The 18868-nt window shown below is 37.0% G+C and overlaps 1 protein-coding gene across 6 annotated transcripts in view; it reads left to right on the forward strand.

Annotated features, from left to right (window-relative positions):
• The first annotated feature begins 780 nt into the window (after window positions 1–780).
• SLC38A9 (solute carrier family 38 member 9) overlaps window positions 781–18868 on the forward strand; it is an 84768-nt gene continuing 66680 nt past the window's right edge. For 3 of the 6 annotated variants that reach the window (XR_009262447.1, XM_058732378.1, XM_058732415.1), the window contains exons 1-2: window positions 781–917; window positions 14249–14395. Coding sequence is in view for 3 of the 6 variants with exons in the window: in XM_058732378.1 (XP_058588361.1) it covers window positions 14283–14395 (113 nt within the window). In the remaining 3 variants the exon portion in view is untranslated. Of the gene's footprint in view, window positions 918–1751; window positions 1852–14248; window positions 14396–16873; window positions 17029–18868 lie in introns of those variants that run through there. The other 3 variants (XM_058732388.1, XM_058732410.1, XM_058732401.1) reach the window with 3 other exon arrangements.

Below are 18868 nucleotides of genomic sequence, written 5' to 3' on the forward strand. Positions count from 1 at the left end.
TGGATTTGTTACTTTGGATTATCACATTACAATGCACTTGTGGGTTTTTTTTGTTTTTGTTTTTATGGTTGTTTTCTTAAAAGAGAAAAAGATGCTACTGGCTTCCTATGTAATGGCGTAGGTGATGCTATATGCTTTCCAGGGGACTTTGATTGGGCTGACATGTTACAACATGCACACTCATTTTACTTAGATTATAAGTTTATTTGAGGTGGCTTTGGGAGAAACTACTAGGGATGCGGAGACGGTGCTAAAATATACCTCCAAAGGCCCTCTTTTAGCATGGAGACAAATTCGTCGATGCATTAAAATAATAAAAGAAAACAAACGCAAACAACAAAAACCTAAGTGTCCAGACATAAGAGTGAGAGTGCCACCCCAACATTTTTCAAACCAGTTTTCCTTGTTGTCCGTGGGATTCAAGCACGTGACGACAGTACAGAACACTAGCCAGAAGGGCCTGTGAAAAGAGACTGATAATGGGAGGTCAGCCCTTTCCTATGTGACCTCTGGAAGTGTAAAGACTGCAGGAGATGGCGTTCCTCGTCCTCGATGCCTTTAAACGTCAGGGAAGCATCCCACACAGGAACCAACAGCAGGCGGCAGAGGAGACAAGATTTGCGCATCTTGACCGCCCCACCTCCTAAAGCCGGGAGTGGGGCTGGGCTCTGCGGCGAAAGGCGCGTTGGCTCTCGCAGAGGCCTCTGGGAGTTGTAGTCCTCAGGGGCGGGAAGTTTGGCAGAGGCGCCTGGCTCAGTGCGCTCAGAACTCCATCCCCCGCCGGTCCCCGCGGCCGAGGCTGTTGTCTCTTCCTGTCCAGAGGAGGAGAACCCCTCCTGCCTCAAGTTGAGTGGATTTAGGAAAGGGTCTCCGTTTTCTCGCCCATTTTTCCCAGATTGAGGGCTTGGCCGGTGCAGGTAGGCCTTGTTCCCTAGTTTTTCAGAATCACCCCTCGGGAGGGGGCGGGGAGTGGGGGGTGGGAGGAACAGAGGGGAAGCGGCGGGAACCGCTGAGCTTGCTGAGGAGCCGGCTGTCATCGGGGAAGTTCTTTGGTGAAATGCGCCCAAACAGTTGCTTCTTGGGGGAGCGTTGAGGCCAAAGTCGGGACAGAGGAGACCACCCCGGAGGGGAGACGCGCGCTCCTCTCTGGGCTCTGGTGACTCCCATCCGATGGGGGCTGAGAGAATTCGAGGGGCTGTGGGGAGTCGGTGCCTGCTTGAGCCTTAAGGCAAGGCTCAAGCCTGTAGGTAAACACCCGGGTGAGGGGGAGAATTGGGGTTATTGCGGCAGTGGGAAAGCCTTTCCCTGTCCCGAGTAGGGAAGAGTTGGAGAAAGCAGATCAGGGAAGAAACACCCTTGTGCCTTGAGCGAGGACCACAAATGGGTTGAGGGCCGAAACAGTTAAATCCTTGCCACACTTTTCCTCGGCTCAAATGTGAGACACGGTGTCTTGATAGTAGGTGGCTTGACATCTTAGCTGTCTTAGAATAATAGAGCTGGAAGAGGCCTTTTAGAGTATCTAGTCAAGCAGGTTCTCCTCACTCTACAGATGAGGAAACCAAGGTCCATCAAGTTGGAGGAACTGCCTCCCTTACCACCAAATAGCCAATTAATGGCCAACTTGACTAAAACCTAATTTTCAGGACTGTCAAGCAGTGCTTTAATCTATTGCTGAGATCAGTAGATCAGCAAATTGTAACCTGTTGCTTCTCCTTTTTTCTTTTTAATGCTGACATATGCAAAATAACAAGAAATCCCTGAAGGGAACATTTTGAAACTTCTCAATAGGTCAAAGAAACCCTTGTCTGAAGTTGAAGAAAAATCTCTACAAACTTAATAGTAATATAAAAGGTTGGTAGTAAATTAAGATGTCACCTTTCCTTTCTCAATGTATGCCCACTTGAGCTCTGAGAACTGTAGCCTTAGATTTTTTCTATCTTAAATGCTGAATTTCTCAGTCATATAAAAATAGTATGCTAATTGACAATACCCTAAATATTTACAGTAAAGGGTAAACAGCATGGGAATACCAACCTGAATTACAAAATAAAATAATAATTTATAGTATTTTTTTGAAAAGGAGATATCATAAAACTTAAAAAAAAATCATTAGGAGGATAAAAACTTCTACTAGGCCTGCATTTTATAATACACTTAAATTTCACTTCTCCATCAGCGTTCTTTCTTATTGCCTAAACATAACTTGAAAGCATTTAGTGTTCCCATTGTGGGTTCTTTGGTGCAATTGCATTGCTCTGGCTGCTAATTTCTTTTATTAGACTACATTGCCCTCCAGCACTGTCAAATTTAACACCTTTTGAAGCATTTATCGATCAGTTTGGAAACATGTTTCAATAGTCACATCAGAATTGAAGCATTACAGTTCTTATTGACTGACCATTAACTGATTCATACAGAAGAAGTTTAGATAAGTTTGTTACTGGACTTTATAGCAGGTACAGACTTACATAGAAGAAAACACATATACACAAAATAACTTCTTTAACCAGGCTGCCTTTTTTATGATATGGTTCCATTGGCTTTTATATTGGCAATACAGAGGTGGGTAAACTATAAGCATTGCTATGACCATTGCCCCCAGATGTATTTATTTTTTATAAAGTTTTATTAGAACACAGCCATGCTCACTCATTTGTATATTGTCTTCCATGCAAAAGGACATAGTTGAGTACCTGCTGAGATCATGTGGCTCAGAAAACCTAAAATGTTATCTGGCCTCTTACAGAAAAAAAAATTTTCAATGCTTGCTCTGTTAAACTGAAATGTAATTACAGTATCTGAAACTACCATATGCAGAGATAATAGTACTAATTTTCAGTCTCTGAGGAGGAACATATAAATACTTGTATAGTGAGTGGGTCCACAATACGATTGACTCTTTTTTTTTTTTAATTTTTTTTTTTTAACGTTTATTTATTTTTAAGACAGAGAGAGACAGAGCATGAACAGGGGAGGGGCAGAGAGAGAGGGAGACACAGAATCTGAAACAGGCTCCAGGCTCTGCTGTCGGCACAGAGCCCGACGCGGTGCTCGAACTCATGGACTGCGAGATCATGACCTGAGCCGAAGTCGGACGCTTAACCGACCGAGCCACCCAGGCGCCCCATGATTGACTCTTAAATAACACAGGTTTGAACTGTACAGGTCCACTCAGACATGAATTTTTTACAGTATAATACTATAAGTGTATTTTCCTTAAGATTTTCTTAATAACATTTTGTTTTCTCTAGCTTATTTTATTGTAAGAATACAGTATATAATACATACAACATACAAAATATGTGTTTAACTATGTTATCAGTAAGGCTTCCAGTCAAAAGGGGTTATTAGTAAAGTTTTGGGGGAGTCACAAGTTACATGTGCATTTTCAACTAGGGGCAGGAGGGAAGTCGGTGTCAGCAGCCCAACACCTGCTTTATTCAGGGGTCACCTCTACATTTTTGGGCAAAAATGAGTGGGTACTATTACAGATTGATCCTAGCCTCTTGGCCAGATACTATAGCCATCCTTTTGCAAAGAATTGTGAAAAGACATTTCTGAGCCTAGTGTGGAAAAAGCTGACATCCTTTAAAATGTACTGATATAGTCAATACCTTTTGAAAATAGTGTCATACAAACTTTCTTTGGTTACTTCCTATGTCCTTTTTATGGAGAAAAGTACTTTTCAGCACAGGCATCAGCAAGCAGGTCAGTAAACTGTTATTTTCCTATTGAGACCCCATACTGAAACCAATTTTAAAGTCTATGATTAGGGACTCATTATTAAATGACTTAGCTTTGACATTAATAGCCTTTCTTCTGGGACTTTGTTTTATTTTCTTTTCTTTTTAAGTTTATTTATTTTGAGAGAGAGGGAGAGAGAGTGCACATGCTGGGGAGGGGTAGAGAGGGAGAATGCATGGTCAGGATAGAGTCTGACCTTGCTGGAACTTCCAAAACTGAGATCATGACGTGAGCCAAAATCAAGAGCTGGACAGTGTAACTGACTGAGTCACACAGGCACTCCTGGAACCTTGTTTTCAAACTCAAAGGACTGAGTGAGATACTGGAAGTGAATATATCTGTATATGTCATTTTGCATGTTTCGCTCCCTATTATCAGTGTTAGGTCTATGGCAAATTGATGGTATAGAGCTATTTAACATTTCAGTTAATCATTGATAGCACTATTCTGTGTTATTATAATATTAGCTGTGGATTGCTAATTTACCTCTCAACCTAATTTATCAAACTTCAGATTACCTAGTAGTTCTACTTATCAAGACTTTCAAAAAGGCATTACATTTCCTTTGAAATAGCATTGTTGGGATATTTGAAGTTCAAGCTAATTGACTAATTGAGGCAACTGAAAATTACCAATTTCCTTACAATTCTTGGTATTTACTTGAATGTTATTAAATCTTTTATTGAAAAGCACTAGGGACTAGATCATTAAGATATCAATTTTCTGCTTGTTTGGAATAAAGAGCTAATTTGACAATGCCACAAAATTTCAGATTTGTTTAGAACAAATAGACGTAAGTGATTAAACTGGAACCTTTATATCAAATCTTGTATGCCCCTTGTGTGTTCCTTAACTTTGATTTTCTTTTTTTGGTAAGACTGACTGAAATTGAAGGATCTTTCTAGATTTTTCTCATTCTGGAGGCGCTTGGGTGGCTCAGTCGGCTGAGTATCTGATTTTGGCCCAGGTCATGATCTCACGGTTCCTGAGTTGGAGACCCACATCAGGCTCTTTGCTAACAGCTCAGACCCTGGATCCTGCTTCTGATTCTGTCTCTGTCTCTCTCTCTCTCTCTGCCCCTCCCCCCCCAAAAATAAATAAACATTAGATTTTTCTCATTCTGGGTTTCCTAACATTTAATCTTAGCAAAAGTATTATCTCCAGGAGTTACAAGAATCCTCTCTTCCTAAACTCAACTTCATTCTCAGTTTAGCATAGGAACCAATACCGCAGAAAGTATTGGTTAAAAACATTAAGTTGAGGGGCACCTAGGTGGCTCAGTTGGTTAAGTGACCAATTCTTGATTACATCTCATGTCATGAGCCTGCAGTTAGTGAGTTCGAGCCCCTCTTTGGTTTCTATTCTGGCAGCACAGAGCCTGCTTGGAATTCTGTCTCCCTCCCTCCCTCCCTCCCTCCCTCTCTCTCTCTCCCTCCCTCCCTACCCCATTCATGCTCTCTCTCTCAAAATAAATAAACTTTAAAAACAAAAAACATTAAGTTCAGGCAGACATTGCAATATACTGGAAATAACATATGGGACCAAAGTAACCTGGTTTCCATCCCAGCTATGGCTTCATTAGCCAAGTAATACAGGACAAGTTATTGCTGAGCTTCAGTTTCTTTTTTTTATAATTTGAAGGTTATATATACATCTTCCCAAATTCTAAGGATTAGTTGCAATTAAACATTTAAAACTTAGGCCAGTAGTAGGTGTTCAGTAAATAAAGGTTAGTTCCAACTCCCATTACTTATTTATTGGTGTGTCTTTTTCTCAGTTTTTCTCCAAAGTGACACCTAGTTTTCTTCTTCAGAAATTAATTATTTCCTTTACGTCTTTTCTCTTTGTGACAGTTCAGTAATCCTTTGAAGCTCAACTTCTTTATCTTTCTTACCTTACTGAGTTTACTCACTGTATACTAAAGGCATGTAGATATGTCAGCTGATTTTATTCAGGCCACTAAGTTAAGCCAAGATATAATTTTGAATTTTGTTAGTTACTTTTAAAAAGCCAAAAAATAAAATGATAGTTATATTTCTTGAATACTCATTGTGAGCAAGGTGTGTTACGTACATTATCTCATTAAATCTCCAACTCTGTAAGACTAGTACTTTTATTATCCCCCACACCAGTGAGGAATTTAAATAAGTTGCCCAATCTTAGCAGAGCCAAGATTCAAATCCAGGGAGTATGACATGAGCTTTCAACTACCACACTTTACTTAATAAATCAGAGTAGGCCATGCCCCAAATTAACCATTGTATATAATTCAAATAAAGGAATACCCTGGCAATGCTTTCTGAAGATAATTTTATCAGTTTTTGGAGATTGAGGAGCAATAAGGTTATGTTTCCTTATCAATATTAAATTTTTTTCTCTAGCATTTCTTAGCAATTCTATTGATCACTTTTCTCCCAGTGTATACAGATTTCATTAAGCTTAGTTTTATTAAGTTCAGAAATAACAGCAAATTTCTGTACAGAGTTAAGCAGTGCCTGGCATGCTTCTAAATGTTTACACAAATGAATTTATAGATTTTTAGAAAAATTTTTATGTGCCTTAGATTTTCTTGAATGAATTTCCCCGTTTTTTGTTTGTTTAGAGAGAGAGACCACAAGCAGGGGAGAGGGGCAGAAAGAGAATTTTTAGCAAATTTCATGCTCAGCATGGAGCCCAACATGGGGTGTGTTTTTCTCAGTTTTTTTTTTTTTTTTTTTCAACATTTTTTTTTTTTATTTTTATTTTTGGGACAGAGAGAGACAGAGCATGAACGGGGGAGGGGCAGAGAGAGAGGGAGACACAGAATCGGAAACAGGCTCCAGGCTCCGAGCCATCAGCCCAGAGCCCGACGCGGGGCTCGAACTCACGGACCGTGAGATCGTGACCTGGCTGAAGTCGGACGCTTAACCGACTGCGCCACCCAGGCGCCCCTCTCAGTTTTAAAACTGATCCCATGACCCTGGCTTCATGACCTGAGCTGAAATCAAGATGCTCAGCTGACTGAGCCATCCAGACACCCCCACCCCCAGTTCTTATATTCTTTTTAATAAAAGGATACTAGTTGTCTGACAGTCATCTTTTCAATTCCTAAAATATTTAATTTTTGAAATTTGAGAGAATGTTTTAAAAGTTCTGTAAAGCTAATAACTTGGTTTTTTTCAGGAGGCAAATTAATGCTGTGACTGAGATTGTATCTGCCAGGGGTTTGTTTAAGATAGATTCACTGTGGGAATTTCACAAGCCAATAGTATACGGGATAATGTCTCTTAATAAGCCAATAACGAAATTACATACTCCAAATCAATGATAGACTATTACCCTGTTGTTCAAGACAAGGGGCGGCATGAAAGGAATAAAGTCCAAATTTAGTTAAGGTATATGCTTTGGAGTTGGTACTTGGGAAAGACAGCTTAGTCAACCAGAGCTAATGTCCTTCTGCCTGCGCAAAAGTTAAAGTCTCCTGTTAAAGCGCATTGCTAAAGAGGGTCATTGTCCCTGTTAATGGGCAAGATGATTTTCGGCACTGCTGTACCAGGCTTTTGCCACTACAGATAAAAGTGGCCTTTACCTCAGCAGGAGCTAATTGCCCCCAGGTGTTTGGAGAGCTCTTTTAGATCAGCAAAGAGCTGCCTTGCCTACAGGGAACATTCTGATAGTCCTTACATACTTGATATTTACAGTACAGATGTCCCCATGCCATAGTTGCTTCCTCATAGGTTTTTATTGATAAGCAGCTGAGCTACTGAGTTCTTACCAGTGAAAACAGACAAGATGATGACATCCTGACACAATTACTTCATTCTTCTATCAAAATGACTTTACTTCTAAAACTTTTTTTTTCTTTGTCATAAAGGGATGGATTAAAACAAGTTTACTTAGATTGTAAACGCGTAGATTTGAAATCATATCAAACCAATACACAACATAACTTCTCTACAATAGCTTTATTTCTTTCCCAAGTTTTTAATACCTATGTCCACCTTAATTCAGTATGTATTCTTCGTTGATATATTATATAGAATATCTTCTCTCTATATCCAGGGAACAACTTTTTCAAGTTAATTTGTCACTGCAGTTTTAAATTAAGGAAATTTGTTAGGACTATTACCCCTAGTTTTATAATTCGTAGTTCAAAATCTTGAAAACTACTGCTTATTAGTTTTAAAATTTTAAACCAAACAAGTCAATTGAATTATTAATTAGTTTTATTATGTAAAGGAAGGAACTGAAAGATTAAGTTTGTGTTTTTGCTTCTCAACTAACTCTGTTTTGGTAAAATTACTTTGTCTCAGTTACTTTTATCTTAATGAAATTTTAATAACAATTACCATTGAATAATGTACACTTGATATTCAGGATCATTTCTGATGCTTCACATCCAAATATGTAAATTGTGAATCTGTGCTTTAAACAGTCAAGTAAACTTTTTGCCATAAAAAAAATAAATCTTGCACTGATCTATTGCAAAGCTAATTTGGGAGCTAGGACCAACAATTGGTGTAGATTTTAATTAGAAGTGAAATGATGAACTGCAGGGTGCCTATGTGGCTCAGTTGGTTAAGAATCCAACTCTTTGTTTCAGCTCAGGTCATGATCTCATTGGTTTGTGGGTTCAAGTCCTGCGTTGGCCCCATGCTCACAATGCGGAACCTTCTTGGGATTCTCTCTCTCCCTCTCTCTCAAAATAAATAAATAAATAAACAAACATTTTTTACAAATCTTGCACTGATATATTACAAAGCTAATTTGGAAGCTAGGACCAGCAATTGGTATAGATTTTAATTAGAAGTGAAATGATGAACTGAAAATCAGAATGGTAATTAACATCTTACTAGGTTTTATTGTGTAAGTGATTTAGGATAAGTTGCCTAATTTCTAGACTTCTACTGGGCTGGATAATATTTTTTAAGTTTATTGAGGATGGGAACCATGAGTTAAAATTTAGGGGCTCCAGGGTAGCTCAGTCCGTTGTGTCTGACTTTGGCTCCGGGCATGGTTTCACAGTTTGTGAGTTCAAGCCCCACATCAGGCTCTGTGCTGACAGCTCAGAGCCTGGAACCTGCTTCAGATTCTGTCTCCTTCTCCCTCTGCTCTTCCCCTGCTCGTTCTCTGTATTTATCTCTCTCAAAAATAAATCATTTTAAAAAATTAAAAATTTTTGGGGCGCCTGGGTGGCTCAGTCGGTTAAGCATCCGACTTCAGCTCAGGTCATGATCTCACAGTCTGTGAGTTCAAGCCCCGCATCAGGCTCTGTGCTGACAGCTCAGAGCCTGGAGCTTGCTTCAGATTCTGTGTCTCCCTCTCTCTCTGCCCCTCCCCTGCTCATGCTCTGTCTCTCTCTGTCTCAAAAATAAATAAAAAACTTTAAAAAAATATTTTAAAAAAAAATTAAAAAAATGTTTTCCCTTGGTACCTAAGTACATTGTAGAGGCTCACTGAGAAGTTTTGAATGCATATATTGTTCAGAGTTTGCCATTACTCAGTATTTTAGTTGTCTCATCTTAAAATAATCATTTTTACTTGTGTACTCTATATAGGAAGATACAGAAATAAAGTCTTTTATGACTGGAGATGGTAGTATTTTGATTTCTCTTTTTTTTGAAAAACCACCATTATGTAAGGTACTTCTTTAACATTATTTGTTTGTCTCTAGTAAGACTAATAAGTTAATGAGAGCTTTGTCTTAAATGCTGGGCAGGAGAGCAGAAAAGAGAAATGGAAAGAAAAGACAGAGGAAAGAAAATGCACATATTCTGGGAATAGAATATGTTGCCAACATCCATGTCAAACTTATTAGTAGCATTTGACAACATTTGCCTACTTCTCTCTACCTCATTACTGCAGAATTTTTCACTTAGAAAAAAGAAGAAAACCTCAAGAGGCTGCATATGTAAAAACACAAGTTTTGTCATTTGTTTTCAGAGAGGAATAATAATGTGTTGGAACATTTAGTTTCCCATTACAAAGTATTAAGTATAATATTCATTAGTTCATGTAGTTTTCAACCACACTAGTGAGGTAGATGTTATTGTTTCAGTTTTACACATGAGAAAATAGATTCATGGCAGTTAAATGGTTAATCTTAAATTACATAGGTAGTGAGTGACAGGTAAGGATTGCTTACTCAAAAACCATGTTTTCTTTCTACTCTGTCATATATATATATTTAGAAAAATAACAACAGCAGACATAGGACCATTAAACAACTATAGCACCAATAAAACTTTACTTGTTAAGTCATCTGGTAATAAGAAACAGAAGAAAATGAAAGAAGACAGAGAAAGGGCAAAGAACAAGAAAGAAGCACAGCATAGTGACAAAGAGTACAGGCTCTGAGCTTACACTGCCTGGATTTGAATTCTAACTCTTCCCCCTACCTATTAATTTTGTAATTGGTTAACTTCTCTGTGCCTTGTATCCTTATTTATAAAGTGAGAATAATCATAATAACTTATAGTTGAGGAATAAAGGTAAAGCACATGCCTTTAAATGTTAAAGCCTATTTATTTCACTTTACGGAGTTTGCTGTTGTGTGTGTGTGCTTTGTGAAATATAGCATCCGTACAGAAAAGTGCTTAATACATGTCTAATTGTAGAGCAAATGGCCATATAACCAGAATCAAGTTGAACAATAGGATTTGCCATCACCATATAAGGTCCCCTATAGTCCCTCCCTATCACAACCTCTTCTTTTACCCCCCAGAGCAGGATTTCTCAACGTCAGAACTATCGACATTTTGGGCTGGATAATTCTTTATTGTAGGAGGTATCTTGTTCATTGTAGGATGTTCAGCATCCCAAATTTACCCACTTGGTCTGATAGCACTTCCCCCAGTGATAAAAACCAGTTGGGTGAGATCAAATGCCTTACTGTATCACTCTACAACTCTCCCTTCTATGTACAGAGACTCTAAAGGGATAAGAAGCAGGGAGCTCCATTAGGAAACTGTTGTAGAAATCTTGGTAACAAATGATGGTGGTCAGATCCTGGATATACTTGAAGAGAGAGCCAACACTATTTTCCTAATAGATTGAATGTACACTGAGAAAAGAAGTCATGGGAAATTTGAAGGATTTTGGCCTGATTAACTGGAAGAATGGAGATGCCATCAATTGAAATCAGGAAAACAATGGGTGGGGTAGTTTTTTGGGAAAAAATTAAAAGTTCAGTTTTGGACATACTGGTTGTCTGTATATCCAAATAAAGATGTTAAGAAGTATGTATACATATATCAAATCATTGTTATTCATCTAAAACTAATACAGTGTTGTCAATTATATTAATTTTTAAAAAGCCTGTTAAGTAGGCAGTTAGATATACAAGTCTGATATACAAGGAGAGAAATTCTGTTTAGAAATGTTAACATGGAAGTGGTCATTGTCTAGATCAATAGAACTTTGTACAATGATGGAAATGTTTTATAGCTACACTGTGCAATACGGTAGCCACTAGCCACATGTGACTATTGAGCACTTCAAATGTGGTTAGTGTAACTCAGATACTGAATTTTTAAAAATTTAATTGTAATAAAAAATTAATTGTAATTAATATAAATCTATATTACTATAAATTAATATTAATAATACTAATATTAATAACCATTTAAATTAATATAAATAGCTACAAGTGACTAGTGGCTGCTGTATTATATGACATAAATGATGTTACATGAGATTGGGTAACTACCTGTAAACTGAAGGCATATAGAGAAGAAAACCTTGGGACTCTGCAGTTTTAAGAATTCTGGGACATAAGAAGCAAATAGTAAATGAGACAGAAGGAGGAGGGACCAGTGAGATATAGAGAAAACCTGGAACCCTAGTGAATCTAGTTTATTAAGGAGGAGAGTGATCCCTTATGGGACTTATTTCTGATAGGGCAAGTAAATTAAAGACTAACAAAATGACCAGTGGGTATAGGTCATTGGTACTGTAGAACACTTTCTGTGTAATGATGGGGAAGATAGCCTGATTAGCATGGGTTTAAGAAAGAATGGGAAGATCTTACCTACTTTATGTTTTCTACTTGTCCTACCTCTTTTATGTTTTTCTTCTTTCTTGCCTTTGTTTAGGTCTGCAATTTTTTTTATCATTCTCTTTTCCTACTCTACTAGATTTTAAGTTATATACTGTTTTCTATTTTAGTAGTTACCTTTAAAATTACAACATGCATTCAAAGTACAGTGTTGATCCGGACAATACAAGGACCTTAGAACACTGTGAGACCACTTGACTTTTTTTCCCTTTGGTCTGGAATTTTAATTCTTTTTTTCCCAGTCTTATGATAAGATTGTTTATGAATTCTGCATGGGATTTGTTAAATTTGTTATCTTTTATGAATTCTGGAAAATTCTGAGCCTTTATCTCTTCAAATATTACCTCTGTTATCTCCTTTCTCTCTGTTTCTCCAATTTCATGCATGTTAGACCTTCTTATTCTTTCTCACATGTCTCTTAACCCATCTTCCACATTTTCTGTCTGTTTTTTTCTCTCTCTGCCCTTCTGGATAGTTTCTTCTGATTTATCTTCTAGTTCATTAGTTTTGAACTTTTTTTTTAATGATTATTTTTGAGATAGGGAGAGTGAATGGGGGAGGGGCAAAGAGAGAGGGGGGCACAGAATCCGAAGCAGGCTCCATCCAGGCTCTGAGCTGTCAGCACAGAGCCTGATGCAGGACTGGAACTCACGAATGGTGAGATCAAATCAAGTCAGATGCTTAACCGACTGAGCCACCCAGGCACCCCTTAAATAAAAAATTCTTAATAGCAAGTTGACAGTAGAAGGAAGAAACCCTCTTGAATTTAGTTTCTATGATGAAGAAGACATTGTGCTTACAATCTTCTTTTTTTCTTTATTTTATTTTATTGTTTATTTTAAAATTTTAATTCCAGTATAGTTAACTTACAGCATTGTATTAGTTTCAGTTGTACAATATAGTGATTCAACAATTTCGTATTTAACTCAATGCTCATTAAGATAAATATACTCTTTAATTCCCATCACCTGTTTCACCCATCCTCTTGCCCACCTCCCCTCTGGTAACCATCTGTTTGTTGTCTACAGTTGAGTCAGCTGGGGCAAATGGGTGTGTCAGTCACTTAAGCCTCTGACTCTTGATTGTGGCTCAGGTCATGATCTCACAGTTCCTGAGATGGAGCCCTGCCTCGTTCGGGCTCTTATGCTAAGCGTGGGAACTTCTTGGGATTTTCGCTCTTCCTCTCTCTCTACCTCTTTCTCTCTCTCTACCTCTCCATCTCTCAAAAGTAAATAAATTTTTAAAAAAGAGGAGGTTTTTTGTTTTGTCACTTTTTTCCCTTAGCTATTTTGTTTCTTAAATTGCACATATGAGTGATAGTGTAAAATATTTGTCTTCCTCAGACTGACTTATATTGCTTAACATTACTCTCTGTAGATCCAACCATGTGGTTGCAAATGGCAAGATTTCATTTCTGGGGGGCTGAGTAATATTCTACTGTATGTATATCTACTTTGTCTTATATATAAAAATAGGTAGCATAATTGTTTTCTGATCTTGTTTTCATAACCCCTAAAGTTGAAGTCTTTATGAATCTATGCTTTTGTTTCTTCTCGTTCTTAAGAACAGTACTTTATTTCTTTGCATACTAGGTTATTTTTGACTGTGTGCTGTTCATTGTCTTTGAAAGATTATTAGCAGGTCTTCTTTGAGGCATACGATTAAGTTGTGTCCTCTCAGAAAAGATTTACATTTGTTTCTAGCAGTTACTTAGAAGCCCAATTAGGCAGGTTAACTTTAAATTATATTTACAGCTTTAAGTGTTTTGACCTCCTTGCAAATCCACATAAAGCACAGTTTGTGGTATATAACACTTCCCCCTCTGAAGATGCATGCTTGTGCGTGTGCACATACACACTGCCTGTGGCAATGTCAAGAAATCTTGTTTGTAGTTCCATTGTGAGGGAGTGAGACACTATTACTGCTTGTTAATCCCTAATTTGATGGTAAAGCTCTTTGTACTCCCAGCTGTGTTATTGGAAATAGAGGGGATGGTGTCTTACTACATCATTCCTTACTTTGGGTGAATCATAGGTTTTATCTTCTATTTCTCTAATACTTCACATGGCCTTGAAAACCTCAGTCCCTTTTCTCCTGGTACAACAAATACTCTCTGGACAGAAGCATTTTCTTGAGCTGTTTTTCATCATTATTTTTGATGCTTTTCAAAAGAGGTTTTCTGTATTTTATGCAATAATTTAAATAGCTTTCTGCAGGAAAATGGGCCCAAATAGGCTACTCTGTTTTATTACCGGAAATGGATTGTTCCACTTATTTTTAGTTAATCTGAAAAATAAACAGTAACTCCATTTCAACTTAGCAAATTTCTGATAAAATATTTTAGGCATATACCTCATTAAGTAAGGTATCATCAGCAAACTCCTATATTTTTCCAGTATCTTTATACATGCAAATGTATTACTAGTAGCAAAATAATTTTTAATTTTTTATCCATTCTGATTTATATAGTACTGACTTCATCCGTGCTTAGAGACTAAGAAAAATGGCAAATATGGATAGTGATTCTAGGCATCTTCTCATCCCTGAAGTAGATCATGAAATAAATCCTGGACCTATGAATATCCAGTTTGATTCATCAGATCTAAGATCCAAAAGGTAAGTGTTTAAAATAAAACATTTATTTCATAATTAAGGTTTTATTAAACTAGATCCAATTATGTAACAGAAATGTATAGCTTTGAATATAAAATATCCAGTCCTTTGAATATAAGATATCCAGTTTCTTAATAGCATCTGTATGTTTGTATGTGGGAGAGAAAAAATGTGAATACTATTTCCTCTTTTGTATCCGATTTTTTTTGACTCAGCTTACCATCTATGTTGTGGGAGGGGTTGGAGTAAGATTTACAGTGAGATGCATTTATGTAATTCATTTAACAAATATATTTTGATTACCTGCTTTGTACAAGGTAATATGCTAGGTGCTGAAGATAAAACAGTAAAATTAAATAGTCTTTATCTTCACTGAGTTTAAATTCCAGCAGATAGTTTAAGATAATTTGAGTTTAAATTTTGTTTCATTGCATACCTTGAAAGCCCAAAAGAATTCACTGAAAAATTATTATAAATAGAGAATTCAGTAAAGTGGCTGTTTACAAAATAGGCAAAGATGAATAGTATTCTAGTAAGAAAATGTAATAGAAGAAAAGAAAAAAATATATAAGTAACATTTACATGTGCAAAATTTGCATGATAGGAACTTTAAAATACTACTGAGGGATCTAAAGTAAGATTCAGAGTATTTTTTTCAAATCTGACATGCTGATTATGAGTTGAACTGTTCTTTTTTTTTGGTAATACAATACTAAGATAAACTGCTACCAGTACATCAGATGTAATAGTCTCTTAGGACTGAGAATGTTTTTTTTTTAATTTACCGAAAGAACTCTTGAGCTTATTTTTTTATTTTTGGTTATTTTATCATCTATCTCTTATGCAATTACAAAAATGAAAATATAAGCAAAATGTATCAGTTAAGATATTACTAATGCTTCACATTTCGAATCTGATTCTTTGCGATCAGTTTTATAATTTGGTGTCATCAGAATTGGTTTTTTCCCCTCCCACACACAATTGTCCTTTGTACCATTAAGAACATTAAAAATGTCAGGGCGCCTGGGTGGCTCAGCCGGTTGAGCGTCCGACTTCGGCTCAGGTCATGATCTCAAGGTTCCTGTGTTCCAGCCCCTCATCGGCCTCTGTGCTGATGGCTCAGAGCCTGGAGCCTGTTTCAGATTCTGTGTCTCCCTCTCTCTCTGACCCTCCCCCATTCATGCTCTGTCTCTCTCTGTCTCAAAAGTAAATAAACGTTAAAAAAAAAAAAAAAAGAACATTAATAATCTAGTATTTGTTGAAAGAATTTTGTTTCAAATCATTGACACCTTCTTTTAGTTTTGATGCTTGCACTTTCCTGATCTTACCAGAAGGTGTCACCAAAGGTTTTCTGGCAATATCATGGCTTATATTTCTTCTTAAATGGTCCTTAAATGGTTTGATGAGTGAAGTGACCAGGAATTACAGTTACCTGTGATACCATCAGGAATAATTACTTTTATGACTGCCACCTGGCTGACAGTGATTAAAAGGTCTATGGGATTATGAGATGCATTCGTATTTTAGAAATGTATATATGTTAGAATTGGTAAAATATGACATATAATGAAAAAGCATAATTTGCGCTCAGTGGAAGGATTCTAAAATACATTGTCATGCTCTTTAATTTTAGTCCATAATTTAGTGTTTCCCCCAGCCCCAAAATGCCAGCAGCCAATTCCAAAGTTTATATGGCCCAGGAATTTCACTACTTGTAAGCATGAACTCACGATGTCAAATAATATATGTACAAGGTTGTTTAATGCATTATTTTATAATAATAGTAAAAGATTTAAAACCATCAAAATGTCTTTTTTTACAGGACTGAATAAATAAATTTTGGCATATTGATACAATGGAATATTTTTCCCCCATTAAAAAGAAAGAAGTGGCTTTATTACTTATTAAAATGGAACAAGTCTTCAACTTACTTTGTTAAATCAAAAAAATGAAGAATAGTGTGTATAGAGTACCATCGTTTGGGTAAAAATAAATTTAAAAAACTGTATATGATACAATATGTATAAGTGACTCTGGAAGAGTAAGTAGTAAACTGTAAGAGTGGTTGCCTCCTCAGAAAGTTAGGAGGTGGGCGGTGTGGCAGATAGACCCAACAACTATTCAACCACCCTACCTATTCCTTGCCAACAGGATTTTAATTTTGTTGACTGTGGCAATAGGTTCCAATCCAGGAGATGTAGGAGGATTGGTTTAAACTAGTCTTGATAATCCTATTTCTATTATCCAGACACTTAGTTTTTCAGTCTTTCTTGAAACTAGAGATGGCAATGTGAAAATTGTCTTATGAGAAATATAGTAGCCATCAGAGAAGATGATGAAACGAGTCTTACAATTTTCACTTGTTTATTCCAACATCAAGTGAATACAAGAACTCATGAATGCTTATTGAATGCTCAAGATGTTCTTAAAACCTCTAAATTCTATGATAATTGACCACTGTGACAATAGAACATAGATCATTAAAGTGCATTCCATTGCAATAAGTTGTCAGGAGTTCAGACAGTTCTGTGAGAATTTGTTTAACTGTGTAGATTAAATGGAAATATATTTTCTGTAATAAAACTTGTCAAAATGAGAAAGAATCAACTATTGACAATCATGGGATAACTACATAGGTAAGCATGTTTTAAGGAAGGCAAATATTTATAGAGACTTAGCAGTAATGAATGATAATTTACCTGTGAAATAATTTCTCTTTAAAAAAAACAATTATTTGATGAGAAAAAAAGTAGGAGTACCTAAAAACTTTGTTATTTCTATAAAAAGATTATATTACTTATATGCATAAAAAATACTCAGACATACTGAGGGAAGTTATCTTCTATCAGAAGAACCAGCTTAGACAACTATTTCTAAAACATTGGTCATTTTTGAGTCACTGTATAGTTTTGATGGTGTCCCATTATAGTATTACCTGTGTAATATAATTTAGATATATTTTAAAAATCTATACTTTTTAAAATTAGGCTTAATTTACCCTCATCTTTGCATGTTTGTGAAATCATGTGTTTTAAGTATTGTTTATACTTTATTCTAACGTGCATTGTGGTAAATATTAAGTAGTTAAGATAGCATTCATCCTTGTGCCACCTAAAAATCCTTACATGTAGCCACCCTTTGGGAAACTATGTTAGGCTGTCAGAGTATAGCAAACAACTATTGGATACTTTTAGATTACTTAGCCTCAGTTCAGCTTGTGATTAATTTTATCTCCACTAGGTGGCAAGCAAAATCATATATCAGTTCAAAAGTGTTCTTAAAACCGTTTCACCAATCACATTGGTGGAAGTGGGATCTAATTAGTCAGATGGCAGAGGAAGCATGTCACCATAGAGTAGGAATACATGACATTACCATTTGGATCATTTGAGGAACGTCTGCAGACTACAGACTACATGTGTACACTTTTCTCTCTACACACCTCTCCTCCCCCTTCAGTTTCCACCTGGTTTGGGGTGGAGTTAGGAATGTGGGTGGAGGGACAGAAAGGTTTAGAAATCTCCTATGCCATATGTGATATATTCCATTGGCAATCACTCATCTAAGAGATTGTTTTCCTGCTTTTCCCAGACTTTCTGGAACCCAAGATAGAGCTGGTATTCAGGATTGCTTCATACTGTGCTGCGACTCTGGGATTATGCCCTTTGGGAGTTGAACAGTCCAGCCAGCCTGAAACCAAATTGTGAAGTGGTTAATTTGTTTTTTTTTTTTTTAAATTTTTTTTCAACGTTTTTTATTTATTTTTGGGACAGAGAGAGACAGAGCATGAACGGGGAAGGGGCAGAGAGAGAGGGAGACACAGAATCGGAAACAGGCTCCAGGCTCTGAGCCATCAGCCCAGAGCCTGACGCGGGGCTCGAACTCACGGACCGCGAGATCGTGACCTGGCTGAAGTCGGACGCTTAACCGACTGCGCCACCCAGGCGCCCCGTGAAGTGGTTAATTTGTTTTGAGCTCTCCTTTTTCAGTTTTCTTCTACCAATATTTCCTTTTCCATTTTTCCTAGGGCCTAGAGCTTTCATGCTCTTCTCTGTATGCCCTGTGTTCCCCAGGGCAAGAATTCACTCAGGAGTTTTCTTTTAGGCAATGCTTGGTAAACCATACTTTTCCTTAGCCCTTTTTACCAGTACTTATCTGTCCTGTTCTTGTAGGGATCTGTTCTCTGGTGTTTTAATGGAAAGCAATCTAATGTGTCAGAGATTTAGTCTATTATCTTTCTATGGCTATTTGCATTTTAATATGGTAAACCTGGAAATACAAAAGCATAACCTAAAAGTTAGATTTTTGTAATTGATAACATTGCAAGAGGTCTGGTAAGCCAGTGGAGTAGAAGTAGATGTTTAAAATAAGCAGCATTCTAGGGCATCTGGGTGGCTCAGTCATTTAAGCGTCCAACTATAGCTCAGGTCATGATCCCGCAGTTCACTGGTTGAAGCCCTGTGTGGGGCTCTGTGC

The sequence above is a fragment of the Neofelis nebulosa genome, chromosome 1 (genome assembly GCF_028018385.1).
Source record: "Neofelis nebulosa isolate mNeoNeb1 chromosome 1, mNeoNeb1.pri, whole genome shotgun sequence".
Classification (NCBI taxonomy): domain Eukaryota; kingdom Metazoa; phylum Chordata; class Mammalia; order Carnivora; family Felidae; genus Neofelis; species Neofelis nebulosa.